General features: G+C 39.0%; 1 protein-coding gene across 1 annotated transcript; it reads left to right on the top strand.

The window, feature by feature from the left end:
* Positions 1 to 270: 270 nt before the first annotated feature.
* On the top strand, positions 271 to 14,935 carry LOC121917224 (T-cell receptor-associated transmembrane adapter 1-like). Its single transcript, XM_042442978.1, has 6 exons — positions 271 to 319; positions 8,117 to 8,236; positions 11,123 to 11,171; positions 12,431 to 12,501; positions 13,610 to 13,668; positions 14,672 to 14,935. Exons 2-6 carry the CDS (start codon positions 8,119 to 8,121, stop codon positions 14,933 to 14,935), a joined length of 561 nt encoding a protein of 186 aa, XP_042298912.1. The 5' UTR covers positions 271 to 319; positions 8,117 to 8,118.
* The last annotated feature ends 937 nt before the right edge of the window (positions 14,936 to 15,872 follow it).

Here is a 15,872-nt window from a genome sequence, read left to right as displayed (position 1 = left end):
GGCTCTGATCAAGGGCCCTTGGCTTGAGGGAGGAGAGCTTTCACTATCATGCTTCAAAACATAACTTGCATACATTTTATCATTTCTTTGTGAGGAAAACAGTGAAGAATCCTACTTCACCTGTGGTTGTTTCAGAAGCCTCATCTGCCACGTTTCCTGTTTGTAACTACAAAAGGTTTAAACTTGCAAATTAGGTGCCCAAAGCAACTCAAAATTAGGCTGAGGGCAATCAGCCTTCAGAATTTCTGAGATTCTTGGTGTTGAAATCCATTTTATTTCCCATTTGGATAAAAGTCTTCCTTCTGCAAGCAAAAGAAAGGTATGTACTATTCCTCCATACTGGCAATTTTTAGTGTGCTTACTTAGAAAAGTTCCTTCCAAACATTTACAAATCTTAAACCGGGGCTAGGAGAGAAAATGTTCAGTAATATTCTGTAGGTGTGTGCACACATTAAAGGACACACTAATGTGGGTGCTTTATATTGTTACTTTATAACAAGAACCCACTGTGCTATCTGTACCTTTAACCTTCTGAAGCATGTGATCTGAATATTACAATCCCAGTTAACAGTGTTCTGATGAATTGCCATTTAGGGAAACTTTTTGAGAGAATCAACATTATCTTAAAAGGGGACAAGCTGAATACTTTATGTAAGCTGATTCAAAATCATTCAGTCACTTAATGGATTAGAAAAGTTAAAGAACATTTTTGAAACCTTACCGATACCAGAGGGTATTTTGGGAAAACAGGGATTTTGGGATGGAACAGGTATGTAGCCAAGGGGGGGGGTCCGTGGGGTCAGGACCCCCCCTTCTGTTAGATACAATGAATGGTGTGTGCCGCCGTGCCACCACACCCAAGACCCATTATAATGATGGCACTTAGTCTGGACACCCCCTTCCCAAAACCCTGGCTAAGTTCCTGGATGGAAAGAACATTCATATCTGTTCGTTCCCCAGCACACAAAAAAAGGGTTTCTCAACATTTTGGAAACTGAAGAATATTATAGATGTGTGAATTGAGCATAATTTTCACCTGGTATGCGCACATCCCAAAATGATTCAGGAAATTATTCTGCACAAGAAATGCATTTGGCATTTTGGCATACAGAAATGGTCAATTATCTTTTTAGAAACAATGTATTTTGCTCAAAACCTTGTTGACTGAGAAAAAAAACCCACAAATGTTTTGCACAGAAACACACTATTCTAGAAACATACTTTCCCCCCTGCAAAATCAGTTTTTATAGCAAAATCCTTACTTTCCATGCAAAAAAACAGTTTCCAGAAACACATTGAAATGGACTTGGTTCCCCACATTATCACTTTTATTGAAGAGATTGAGGGATTCTTTATCATTTGTCAGCTAATCTGTATCTGTCTGGAATTACCTATAGACATCTCTTGGTTAACTGGCTTCCAATTTATGAACAATGCTATTGTTCCCTTGCAGAGATTTCAAATTTATGCCAGCACTCCCCTGCAGTATCTTTAAGGATTAGAATTTTGAGAAATGTATAAAGGCAGGATGAACATACAGTTTTATACTTTACTACGTTGTTTATTAGTTTACAAAGCAGTTAATATACAATTTTACTTTTCTTGGAATGATTATTCGCATCTTATTTAGTGTAGGTATATTTCTTCTTAGTAGCAGACCATCATATCACACAGACATTTCCATCTGTACCCTTTAAAAAAGTTTTTAAAAAATGTAACCAGCATAACACTTAAAAAGATTTAATTGCATAATATGGTGTTTGACAATAATATGGTCTGCAGTGAGCCCAAACATTATTGTCTCTATTCAAACCCAAATTAATATAATCCACCCTCTTGATTAGTTCTAATTCTGAAATCTAATGCTGGTGTCTCATTGATAAACATATTTCTTTTCCTTCTACTAATTTTTCCTGCTGTAAAATTAATATAAGAATGGATAGTTATAAAAGAGAAGGGTAAGAAACTGACTCATTCAGTTCCAAACTCTGCATTACTAAATTAGTTCCTTTACAGCTACTAGGGGGGCATTTTAAAGGCACTTTACTGCACTGTTACAATTAGTAGATCAATTTCTGCCAATCTGGTCTAATTTTCAAGGTGGATACAAAATTGCCTTTCTTCTCAGGAAATGTCTCTGCAAATAATGATACAACAGTTGTTCCCAAGTAGAAAATGATGTGTAATGACATTTTAAAAATGAAAACATTAAAATTAATGATCAGTATTTTGCCACATATTCTAATTACCAAGCATCCAAGGCTAGAAACCTCGAGGAACAAGAAAAGTATGTCCTACATAAAGAAAAGTTTCTTGCATCTCCCTCCTCACATTTTGTTTGTGTGATTGTTTTACTGCAAAGGCTGGAAAATAAAGTGGAAGGTAAAGATCGGTGCAGGGAGATGTATTGTTTACATTGTCCAGCCTTTTTGGTACTGTAGATGTTCTCTGCTGTCACTTGCAGCTTAGTAGTAGAGCTCATGTTTTGCATGCAGAATCTCCCACTCTAATTCCCTTGCCTCTTCAAGAAGAACTATTATGGAAAATTTCTGACTGGAGAGCCACTACTGTTCAGTGTTCTTACTCAATGTAAACAGATTTCTTTGTTCCTGTGTCCTGTAAGAGACAGCAAATATTCTTTACATATTCTTTGGGCTTAAGCCAGCTTCACATGTATCCTGTAGGCACATTGTTCTTTCCAAACTGAAGTGCAATAATGTACTCCACCATGTTTTGTATTCCACCATTCTGTATATTGCACCGTTCTATCACTGCCCTGCACAGCCTCTCCATACTGTGGTGATACCTTCATTTGGACCAACCAAAAGGTTCAAAATACATCTTGCTAGCTTTTGAAACTTCACAGGCTTCTTCACAAGGCAAGCATGGTTTAAAAGAAAAAATCTGAGGAAAGAAAGTAACAGTGTGATTGTCACAAAATCTACATTACTGATGTTACAGGAAGTGTTTGTAGATGAAAAGTGAGGTCTCTCCGTGGCCATAAATTGAGTTGTAACAAAGGTAATAAAACAGATGCAGTTTAGGGTCTTTGTTTGAAGTTACAACTGAGTGCTGTATTTTTCTCCATGCTGTCTGGAGCCACAGGCTCTTACAATGGAAGAATGTGTCTAGTCTTTATATTTCTATATTTTCAGGTATGGAGATAACTTTAGAGAAGAACAAGCTAACTCTGTCAATAGAGGCCAAGTCAGGTAGCTTCACCTGGTGTTGAAGGGGTTAAACCCTTGGAAAAATTGTTCCCAATGTATGATGACACAAAACTCACTTTTTCCAAGTATAAGATCCACTTGTTTGTACAGTAACTGAATTTGACATATTAAGATTAGAAAATGTTTCAGGGGTAGCCATGTTAGCAATAAAAAAAATCGTAACAAACCTCAACAAGACTCAAAATCCATCCAGTACTGATAATCCCAGCGGGCAAACCCAATGTTACAAAATAGATCATGCCAGTTTTTAATGTTTCACAGGTTTCTGCATCTAAGGGTGCATCTGCACTGTAGAAGTAATGCAGTTTGACAACACTTTAACTGCCATGGCTCCATCCTACAGAATCCTGGGATTTGTAGTTTTGTGAAACACAGCAGAGAAGGCTAAAGACCTTGTAAAACAACAAATTCATGATTCCAGATGGTGAAATAATATATAGGGGAAAGAAGGTGTCAGCTTCTGAAATTGGTACAGAATGCATGATTTAGAAATGCCCCATTTCCCTCTCTTTCTTTTTTTAGAACACTTTTCTAGCCCTGAATGCTCTAAAAATAAAATGAAAGTATGTGACCAGTGTCTGAAAAAAACCCTCAGAAGCCCAATTTAGGTGTGTTGCTGCTGCTGAACAGGATTTCCAGTGGTTAGAGGACAAGATTTCAGTTCTATTTATATATAGCATGTCCTATATGACAGTTTGTTCAAATTGTAAGCAGAAAAAATAATAATAAGAGCAAGTTTAGACTCAGTTAAAGGAGGAGTGAAGATAGGAGGAAAGAACATCAACAGTCTTAGATATGTAGAGATCACCATATTAGTAGTGGAAAACACCACAGACTTGGGGCAATTACTTAGGAAGGTCACAGATGAAAATGCAAAGGCAGGCTTAATGCTGAATGTAAAGAAAACAAAACTAATGAGTATGGAAGAAAAAATTTCAACATAGACAAAGAAATCCAAAGAGTTCCCATACCTAAGATCAAACATTGATCAGAATGGTGACTGCAGTCGACAACTAGGAATGGAAAGGGCAGCTATGAAAGAACTAGATAAGATCCTAAAGAGCAAAGATATACAGCTGAGCACTAAAGTTAGAATCGCCCAAAACATTGTATTCCCTATCATAAGGTAGAGATGTGAGAGCCTGATAGTGAAGAAAGCAAATAAGAGGAAAACCATAGCACTTGAGATAGGCTGCTGGAGAAGAGTGCTGAGAATACCATGGACAATGAAACTAATGGGTCCTTGAACAGATCAAGCTAAAAATTTATTTGAAAGCCAAGATTATCAAATTGAGGTTGTTATACTTTGGCCATATCATGGGGAGGCATGATTCATTAGAAAAAACAATAATGCTAGGAAAGGTAGAGGGCAGAAGGCAGAGAGGAAGATTGCATGGCAGATGGATGAACTCAATCAGAGAAGTCACAAGCACGGATTTGCAGGAACTAAGCAGAGTAGTGGAGGACATTGGAGATGTCTCATCCACAGAGTTGCCATGAGTCGGAGCCAACTCAAGGGCAGTTAACAACAAACTACAAAATGACAGTTTAAAAGGAGAAAGTGTAGAAGCTGTCTAAACCTTGCTGTCCACACAGCCTGGTCCCAAGGTGGGCCATGGATGCAGGAACTGATCAGCACTGCCAGAAGTCAGACTATCCTGGTTCCTTTTTGTTCTGGTCCTAAGGACTAGAGCATGGCTTTGGCATGGCTTTCGGACTCTTTAGAGACATGTATCATTGAAATAGCATGCCACTGAAGCAGCTGGAAGCTACTTCATTTGACCTGTCTGTTTAGGCCTTCAGTGGTTTTAAAAAAATAAAATGAAGTTTTTATTTTTAAAAAACCTGGCTGTTCTAGATGAGTGATGGGGGGAGGAAGAAATGCTGAGACCCTGTGACCACACAATCCTGGAAGTGCAGCAGGATAACTTGCTGCACCTGATAACTGGTATGATTGGGAGGTTACTGACAGGTGTTCCCCATCAATGGCAAGATGAGGGCTAACAACGACTGAAAGACAAGGCAGTGATGAGAAGGAGATGGCATCATGTGACGGGTCAGATTCAGCTCATCCATATAGGCAAACTAGGCAGCTGCCTATGGCGGCAAAATTTAGGGGCAGCGCGGCTGCTTTTTTTGTATATTTTTTGCATAATTAAAGAATATTAAAGTGAAAACTCATTATAGCAAGCGACGTAAAAACAAGCTACCGTATGACGGTTTCTTTGTACAATGGCCAAAACATAAATATGCGCCCCCCTGTGTCTGTCGTACGGTCACATGCTACATTATCCACCTTCTGCATGCACCTTGAATGTAATCTCAAGGTCAACAGCCACCCCCTCTCCTCTCGCCACCCACCCGCCTTACCCTTGGTGCCACAACACAGAACACCAGTTGCCAGTCGTCTTGAGTTTACTGTTTACAACAAAAAACTAGTCTGTTTTCGTGTTTTGCATTTTTGGTAGTGATCATGCAATAGTGTTTCAGTGTTTGTGTTTGATTTTGAATGTTTAATACTGTGTTGTAGTCTTACAAGTTTTAAACTAAGTAAAGAGAAAGTTTTAGTTGTTTAGGTGAGTACTCTATTTATTGTTATATTATTTTTATCATTACGTAATCAGAAACCTAATTGGCTTTTTCATTAATTCTCAGTACTATGACGAGAGATTGGAACCTAAGTTTTATGTCATGTTTAGCTTTAACAAACGAAACAGCGGAAATCAAGGGGTGAAAATAATTATGAGGGGCAACAGGGGGTGCGAAAATATTTCTCACCTAGGGTGACCAAATATTACCAACACACTATTATTGAACTTTTATGATGGTTTAAAAGCAGTGTGTGAAAAAGTCCTTAGAATCTTTAGAAACAGAAGTTTACAGTGTTGTACACAGTAATTTTTTAAGGAAGTGCTATAGAATCATAGAATCATAGAATCGTAGAGTTGGAAGAGACCACTAGGGCCATCCAGTCCAACCCCCTGCCATGCAGGAAATCCAAATCAAAGCATCCCTGAAAGATGGCCATCCAGCCTCTGTTTAAAGACCTCCAAGGAAGGAGACTCTATTACCTTCCGAGGAAGTGCATTCCACTGTCGAACAGCCCTAACTGTCAGGAAGTTCCTCCTAATGTTCAGATGGAATCTCTTTTCCTGTAGCTTGCATCCATTGCTCTGGGTCCTGTTTTCTGGAGCAGCAGAAAACAAGCTTGCTCCCTCTTCAACATGACATCCTTTCAAATATTTAAACAGGGCTATCATATCGCCTCTTAACCTTCTTTTCTCCAGGCTAAACATCCCCAGCTCCCTAAGTCGTTCCTCATAGGGCATGGTTTCCAGACCCTTCACCATTTTTGTCGCCCTCCTTTGGACACACTCCAGTTTCTCAATGTCCTTTTTGAATTGTGGTGCCCAGAACTGGACACAATATTCTAGGTGGGGCCTGACCAGAGCAGAATACAGTGGCACTATTACTTCTCTTGATCTAGACACTATACTTCTATTGATGCAGCCGAAAATAGCATTGGCCTTTTTAGCTGCCGCATCACACTGTTCACTCATGAACAGTATAGCTTGTATTTTAATTTATTGTTAATTAAAACAATTGAAGGAGTTTTCATGAGGTTATATACTTCTCATAGCTATTGGCTATAGTTACTTTATGTTGTATTGCATTCAATACTATTGGTTGAGAAATCTGGCATGGTGTAGTGGTTTGAATGCTGGATTAGGATTCAGGGAGACCAGGGTTGAAATCCCTGCTCAGCCATTGAAACACACTGGATTATCATGAGATAATTGCGGGCTATTTGTGATGTCATGCGACGTTGAGTGACAATCATGGCATTATTTCACAATGTTGACAGGAGCATCCTGCTATGCTCCTGTCTTTTTTGCCAGTGTGATAAAGTAAGCCCAGATTGATAAAGTGAGATTTATGACAGGTTTGTATAAGAACTGAAATATATCAATCAATGAATCACAGCAAGGAAGAATACAACTGACTAATCAGTAGGGAGGTCAGGTGGGCTGATACTCGGATTCAGTTGCGGCTTGCAAAACAGATTAAAAAGAGAGTGTCCAGAACAAGAGAAAGAACAAAGAAATGATAAGTCCACTGAACAGAGAGAATTGTGATATGCAAATGGATGAGGGAGAGAAAGCCAGACTTCTCAACACCTACTTTATCTTTCTTCTCCAAAAAAGAAAACAATGTCTGGAATCATGTTAGTGACTTGCACAGGTGCAAGTCCTATTTACTCCTGTTTAAGAACTTAAATAACAAACATAAGACCTTACACAACAACCAAATCCTCAAGATTCATATTTTGCCTTCTGCTGAGAAATGTCCAGCTATGTTCCTATGGCTGGATGCCCAGCAATTATGTCATCTTTTGGGATCTTCTGAGGTCTTGGAGGATGTCATTGTCATTCTATGTCTGGTCATAGGGACATAGCCGGATGCTTCCTTGGTGTCCCTCTCTCTCCAGCAGCCAATAAATGGTCATAAAGGGAGCCCCAACAGGAGAAAGGTGAGCTCTGAGGCAGGTTTGGTGATTTAAACTCTGGTCTCCTAGGGTTGTAGTCCAATGCTCAGACCGCTATATCACGCTACTACGGACACATATTTGTTTAAAATCAGATGACAGGAATTGGAATGCACATCTCCATCCAAAGCTAGTAGCTCTCCACAAAAAGCTGAATCAAAGCCTATGAGCATGGTTTTAATACATAATTGAGTTCACACAACCTATTAAGTTTAAATAAGTGCACTAACTCCAGAGGGACTTAAGTATGTTTAAACATGTTCTAGATTGCAACTTTTACAATTAATAATGCTAATTTTCTCTGTGTGTGTTGATAATTTATTTATTAATTTTGTTACAGAAATGGGGAGTGACTCATGTACATATTATTGCTGGGTATCTCTTGCTTTGGTCACTACAATTATGATTATTTCCGTGCTGAAAAATATTTCATACTACTTAAAAGAAAAGAAACTGAAAGGTAAGAAAAGTTGTAGGTTTTTCAGGCAAGTCAGTGTGAATGTTAGTATCCTGCAAAATGTTTTCATCCTAGAAAAAAAAAACATTATGTTGGTTATTTGTAGAGAGTTAGCTATGGCACTCACCTCTGAACTAATAATTCTGCACCCACAAGATGTTTTCTTTCAGTTTCCAAATTTCTGTCATTGTAAAGTGAGACACACACCTAGAACTCTTATATATGCTGTGTTTGCATATCCTTGATAACAGTGTGTGTGTGCGCATGCATGCACCCGTTCCTTCAAGTTGCTCGTTGACTTATGGCAACCCCACAAATTTCAAGGGGTTTTCTTAGTCCAGGAATAATCATATGTACTTTGGCCAATTTTTTCCTCTGAAATATAGTCTACAATACCTCGTATTCATTGGTGGTCTCCCATCCATGTGCTAACTAGGACTAACCCTACTTATTTTCCAAGATCAAACAGCATCTGGTGCCTTTAGGCCCAGACATAGTGGTTTGAGTGATGAACTGGGACTGTGGGAGACTGGGGTTTAAATCCCTGTTCAGATATAGAAACCTACTGGATACTCTCTCCACCTCAGAGGGAGGCCGAGGCAAACTCTCACCAGAAACAGTCCTGCCAAGAAATGCCCATAATAGGTTTACCATAGGTCGGAAACAACTTGCAGCAGCAGCAGCAGCAACTGGTAACTTTGCTTCTCTCTTTTCTTGGAATGTCCAAACTGTATCTCTAAATATTCAACTGAAGTTCTTAGTTGCAGCAGTGTTCAAAAGGGACACAACCAGGAGAATGCTGTAGTTGTCATTTCCCAACACTGATCTGCATTGCCTAGGTTTGGGTACTGCAGTCTTTACAGGTAGATTTTGAAAATGTGGCACTGGCAGAATTAGCTATGATCCCTCAGCATGCTTATGTCTGCCGATTCAGGAACTCAGCCATATCTATCTGTCTGTCTGTCTGTCTATCTATCTATCTATCTATCTATCTATCTATCTATCTATCTATCTATCTATCATCTTTGCCATCCTTTCATACCTTTCCCTCACCTTACTTTACCCTTACAACAATGCTATAAGGTATGTTAGGATGAAAAAGAGTAAATGACCCACTGTCATCCATTGAATTTTGTTGTTCAGTGGGTTTTGAAGCTGGATTTTTCAAATCCTATCCAGCATCCTACAGAGCACCAGACCTCCCACTGCTGTTTCAATGAACCAGCAATAATCAAAACCATGGACAAATACCTGATTTGATCTGACATCGTTGGGGAAATCTGATAACCTGCTACTGAGAAATCTGTGAAACAGCAAAGAGGAAATAGGAGGCACATTACAGGCAAGATGTTACACAATCTCAGATCTTATTCATATCTTATTGGACAGGATGTGCCTTATTTTTTCCTCTTTATATAATCGTTAATTAGACTTGCTTCCTCAAAATAATGGTTCTGTCACCATGGAAATATTATTCTGCCACAGTTCCTACCATGATCAAAAAGATAATTGAAGAAATGGCAAAATCAGGGTCAAGATATTTAGTCACCTGAGACTGAAGACCAGAGTTTGTCACCATCTTCCATTACATGTACAGAAGTAGACTGAAATGGCAGTTGACTGTAATTTCCCCATTTCCAATGGGATAAGTGTCCTTCACTCCACAGGCTAGTTTAGGGGCAAAGGACAAAACACAAAACTCTGTCTTCTATGATAAAGGGAGGAGGGATCAGGAGGAACAGCTGGATGCTGCTGCAGCTTCCTGAGATGGCGGCTTCATTTTTCTTAATGGCAGGACTAGCCATGTGTATAGTTGTAATTGTGGAGTATTTAAGACTGTCAAGGCTCCTTCATTCATTCACTCCTAAAGCAATGTTTTTAAATTGCTTCCTGTTACAGCGGCTTCCCTTGGCTGGCAGTGGCAGCTGGGTGCACGTTTGTCACGTACAAATGCCTTCCATTCCTGCAGCAACAAAACAGTTTTCATCTGTCTTTTAAATTGCTAAATATATTGTTAGCCTTTTCAGATTATTTTTAAAATTATGTACATTATTTTACATTTGTTAGATTGATTTTACTGTATGCTGCCTTGAGATCACTAGATAGGAGATATGATGAACTGACATCAACAGTGAGTTGAACAGAGACAATTGCTTTCTGGCATTTTACACATATTACAATGCTGGCCAACACCCTATTCTCATGAGGCCTCTCTTAGCCAGTTCAACGTATCACCTTTTGATTCCCAGCCTGCACATACAATTCAAAACTCACTCCACCATTCATATGGTCATTCACTCACCCTGACCTTAGGCAGCACCCACCTGCCTTTGTCCCTCAGTGAGCATAATTAAAACTGAACTTGTCACCCAATCACTGTACCCATAGATTTTGCATTGCTTTGGCTATTCATATAGTCTGATTATAAAGGTTGTTCATGGGCAACAGTTCACTCCATGCATCTGAGGAAGTAGACCTAGTCTATGAAAACTTATGCTACAACTCCTTTTGCACTGTTAGTTTCAAAGGTGCTACAAGACCCCTTTGCATACCCTAAACCAGTGCTTCCTAAGTTATCTGATGTGGAAAACTGACATTTTTTCCCAAGGGACTGATACCATATTTGTGCCCACTGGCTGCAGTTTGTTTCTTGCATTCCTGGCAGTTCTTCTGGATGAGAACTAGTTCATGGATCACCACTCTGAGTCATACAGCTCTAGGTAAACTCAGTGGGCTATTCTTTGAGGCTGCCACTATGCCATTTTTTCTCATGGGAAATGGAGGAAGGTGGGAAGAAGTATTGTAAATAACATGACAAGGTCATACAACTGAATCACATAAAATGTAGAATGCCTACTTGTTTTCAGCTTTCCTACTTCTTTTTTTCAAAATATTTTCCAGGTAAAATATACGAAGATTACCCCAAACATAGTCCAAGGTATGGCCAATGTTCATTTTCTGATCATTTATTCTCTCCTGTAAGGTACTGGTATGGTACAATCTTCTCCTTTGTGTTCATAACTCACAGACATGGTGGACTGGGTCATAAGGTACCCTTTTACAGGCGGGCCTTTGATATGAAAGAATAACATTATATATTATTGTATAATAAAGGAGAGAAGACATTTCCCCCCACAGCTCTCCCTTTCCCTGTTTAGTATGCCATACCATCTTCCTTGTTAATTTGTACCTTTCCTCAGCTGTCTCAAGCAGCTTTTCAATGATGCTGTTTACAATCACCAGCATAAATCACCCCAAAATCTGCCATATCTTTTATTGGTGGGTACCGCCAACACCCTTTCCATGTGTACATATTGCAATACAGTTCATTATTTAGTTAAATAGCTCTTAGGTGTCATTTATTGTCTTGAGGCTGTTTCACACAACACAGTTACAGTCAACCCTCCACATCTGTGGCTTTGACTTTGCAGAGTTGATTATTCATGGATTTTAATACTATATTATATATAGGAATTTCTAGCTCCTCCAGCATGACGCTGCTGGAAATTGACCATAGAGTTGCAATAAAGGACCTAGAGATTTCTAGAGAAAACTTCTCTAAGCATTTGAAGATCCCCCAGCTTTATTCTGTGGTGGATGTTGGCCAGAGTTGCACTGGAGAATCTAGAGATTCCTAGAGAAGTGTTCTTCCAGATTAAAAACAAAAGGGTATTTTTTTATTTACAGATTTTCCACTTTCACGGGAATCCTATGCTCCTAACCCCAGTGAATGTGGAGGGCTCATTATATAGCATTATGATCTCACTTTAAATGCTCAGGCCACATCCTATGGAAAATCTGGGATTTGTGCTTTGGTGAGACATTTGAGTTTGGTGGCTGAGAATCCTAAGTACTCCTTCTTAAACTGCAAATCTCATAGGATGGAACCATGGCAGTTCAAATGGAATCATAGTGCTATAATTGTGTACTGTCAAAGGGCCCTTAGATAAATTCTTTCACTCAAGAACAAAGCACCCAAGGGATAATAAATATATTTTGTATGATGAACAATTAATTTTAAACAAATTGTGAGTGTTGGGAATATAACTTTGTAAATGTGGATTTTAACGTGTTGTAAGCCGCTTTGATTGTCCTGTCACACAAAAGCAGGATATAAATAAAAGTTTTATTTATTTTATTATTTATGTTTAAACAGCATTCTTAGAAATTTAAACTTCTTTTTCTTTTTTTTTACAGCGATGGTGAATTTTATACTGAAGAATGCCCTGTTTATGACAATCTAAATCACTGCCACCCAGAGATGCTAAGTAAGTTGTATTTAAGATTGTCAATTTATTACATTTGTGGTGTGGGAGGGGAAAATTCAGCCTCTAGTCCACATGTGGCCTCAACCCCATTTTTTATTCCCCCAAATCCATCCTGAGTGTTCCAAAACACCCAGAAAACGCCAATATTTTTCAGGCAAAAACCATTACCCACCCCCAGCCCCCACATTGCACCAAACTACCATCTGAAGTAGATCCCCACTGACCCTCCAGACCCAAACCTCCTAATTATTTTTCAGTATAATTAAAAAAAATCAAAAGCACTTTAAGGTAATTTAAAAATAATACTATTCAAATATGTTGTTTTGGGGGACTCCTCACACAGTACGATCTCCATTAATCTTTCCCCAAAGGCAGCTGGGATCATTGCAATACCACTTCCAGTTGTCAAAATGGTGACTATCATGGTGCAACCCTCTGGCCCTCAGGATATGCTGACTCTAGTTTTCGGCTGAAAAAATGGGTGAGAAACCCAGAAGTGAAAACTGATATAGACCACTTCTGGATCTGATTTTTAGCTGAAAATGGCCTGCCACTGGGGCAAAATCTGGTCCTGGCCCTCTTCCCATTGCCCAGTCCTCATTTCAAACGCTATGACTAAACCAAAGATGAAAGGAAAGATTTGATTTTTTTTTTTTTTTGTTTCGTATTGTTTTGAAAACAGAATGTCTATGGCTAGCATTTCCTGTTTGGAAATTACAAGATTGTAAACTGGAATTATAATCTCGTAATTTGGATTCACGTTTATGGTAATTTATGACTGAACATGAACTTCAAACGCTACCTTTTCAGTGCCACAAGAAAAGGGTTTCTGAGATACTGCAGTTAGGTGTGCTAGGAAAGGACATCTGCAATGCTCTCATTTGTGGCGAACATTAACAAAAGCAGCTGTGGCAAGACCCCAAGGGGTGTATCCAGCTGGTCCCAAGCATTTCGGATAAGGGAAACTCAACCTGGTATTACTATTTTTTGACATATATTTAAAATTGCCTTGTTGCTTATTAATTGAAAATGAAAGTTTAATTATGAATGTTTAAATCACTCAGAAACTAATTTTTCCAAACTTTTTCTATTTCAAAATATTCTCCAGATGAAAGCTGTTATGAACAAATGAATGCTCAGCCTCACCCCTCTGCCAGTGATGTACAGGTATTAGTTTTATACTGAATTTTATTTTCTATTCAGGATGGGCTTTTAAAAAAAATTAACTTCCATATTTAAGGCGGGTTATAAACCGCCATGAAAGTACGGAGTCAGTCCGTACTAGGGTCATGGGGGCCTCCTTGACGAGGTCACGACCGTGCCACCTCTATATGGGGCGGCGCGGACTTCATGTCGTCGGTCTGCGCCAGGGCACTTAGTGCGCCCTTTGCACGGACCAGGAAGGAGCTCCGTTTCAGAGCTCCTTCCTGGTTTGCGGCGCCGCTTTGCGTTGCTGGGCACAGCCTTCAGACGGCTGCGCCCAGCAAAGCAATGGAGAAAGGGGCCAAGCGGCCCCTTTCTCCTCCTCCCCGCCGCCGCGGGGTGTCCTTGGGGCTTGAAGCCCCAAGGACACCCCTTTCCAGGCTGTGGGGAAGGGGCCTTTTGCCGTTTCCCCGCAGCCTGAAAAGCGGCGGATTGGGGCCTCAGCGGCTGCCATTCTAGCAGCTGAGGCCTCGATACACCGGGGAAAGGGGTGGGTACAGCCCACCCCAAATGGGCGGTCTGTAACCCACCTAAGATTTTATAAATGTTTCTGTATACTTTTTAACGTGTATTGTATCCAAATATGTTGGAAAGTCACCTTATTTTTGGAAGAAAAGTGGGAAATAAAGGAATAATAATAATAATCCACTTAATTATATTTAACATTTAACACAATCTTTTATAAATATAAAAAATATATACAAATTATATAACTTCCTAACAGATTATATTTGTTTAATCTTATTTTGAATATTATTTCTATGATCTATTCTGGATGTTTTACCTGTATATATTTATAAAATAAGAAAAAAATACAGGTAAAATATAAACTGATTGCAATCTGCCCAGTTCATTTTTCTGTTTTATACAAATGAGCTTTTAATTTTATGCATGTTATTGTGTATGAAAAGACAGACAGGTAACAAAACAACTGCCATTGGATCAATCATATGTATTTATTTTGAAGCAGGTAGTGGAGCACCAGATGTGCTATGCTTCCTTGGATCACAGTGTCAAAAGAAAACAGAAAAGAAATAAAAAGAAATATCCCACCTTAGGAATGGATGAAGACCACCTTCCTGGAAGCAATCCTATATCCTCAGACACCTGCATTTATCTCAACAGTGAACAGCTGAGTGCTGAAAACACACTGACTGATAATACTATTCATGAAGATCCCTTCGATGTATTTGGTTTCATCCACACTACAAATGATGACAGATTTCAGTAGAGATTTGCTCAGCCAAGTAATTGTGGCCAATAAAACAGATGATCTAGTTGCAAAATAACCAAACTCACCAACTGCAGTTGGAATTTAGCAGTTGAAAAATAATTGGCAGAATGTGAAGAACTCCAGAAGCAACTGCAAGTACTTTTTCTTTGGAGCTCATTATGGGTATGTCCAAATGATATATGTTGCTTGTAGTGCACTTCTTCCCTCGGTTTCATGCCTAGTATTAATATATGCTTCAGAGATGAGGGCAATCATAAGTTTAATATGAATGATGTCAGCATCACGAAGCCAAGAAAAGTAAAAAGGAAAGCCATGGTAGTTTCAAGTCCCAGTTCAAAAATTTACGGAGGCAAGTGTCTAAATGATGTGGTGAACCTTTTCAGAAGTTAAACAAGCTTTTGTGTCAAGAGTTATCTCCATGAGCAATACTATTTCACATTTTTTTTCTTTCAAGAGAACTGGGACTCTATATTACTGGATGCTTATGCAGAAGAGACTGATTCATACAAGACATTATTTGTACAGTGAAGATACCTGTATTGCTTCCTCACTACCCTCCCCATAACATATATGTAGTGCACACTGTAATGCATGTGTAAAAACTGTAATATATGTAAAAACTGTAACTGATCTGAGATAACAACTGGGATTACTTTCAAGAGAGGGGAACATTTGTGGGTCAAAGTTTCTCTTCTCTGTTATGTGCTATCATCTTCATACAACCAGTATGAAGAATGTGCCCAACATTGAGTACAAAATGTACTGAATGCTCATGCAGAGCAAAATGTTGCTCATTTACTCCATAGTTAGTATTTGCCACATTGTTCATGTAATAACACCATGTAGTATTTAAAGTCAATTAGAGACTCATGTGCTTTGGTTCATCTAATTAGCACTTTGTTAGCAAGTTTAATGTCTTCTTATGTTTAGTTTC

The sequence above is a fragment of the Sceloporus undulatus genome, unplaced genomic scaffold (assembly GCF_019175285.1).
Source record: "Sceloporus undulatus isolate JIND9_A2432 ecotype Alabama unplaced genomic scaffold, SceUnd_v1.1 scaffold_13, whole genome shotgun sequence".
Taxonomy (NCBI): Eukaryota; Metazoa; Chordata; class Lepidosauria; order Squamata; family Phrynosomatidae; genus Sceloporus; species Sceloporus undulatus.
This window is presented reverse-complemented; position numbering and strand designations above follow the sequence as displayed.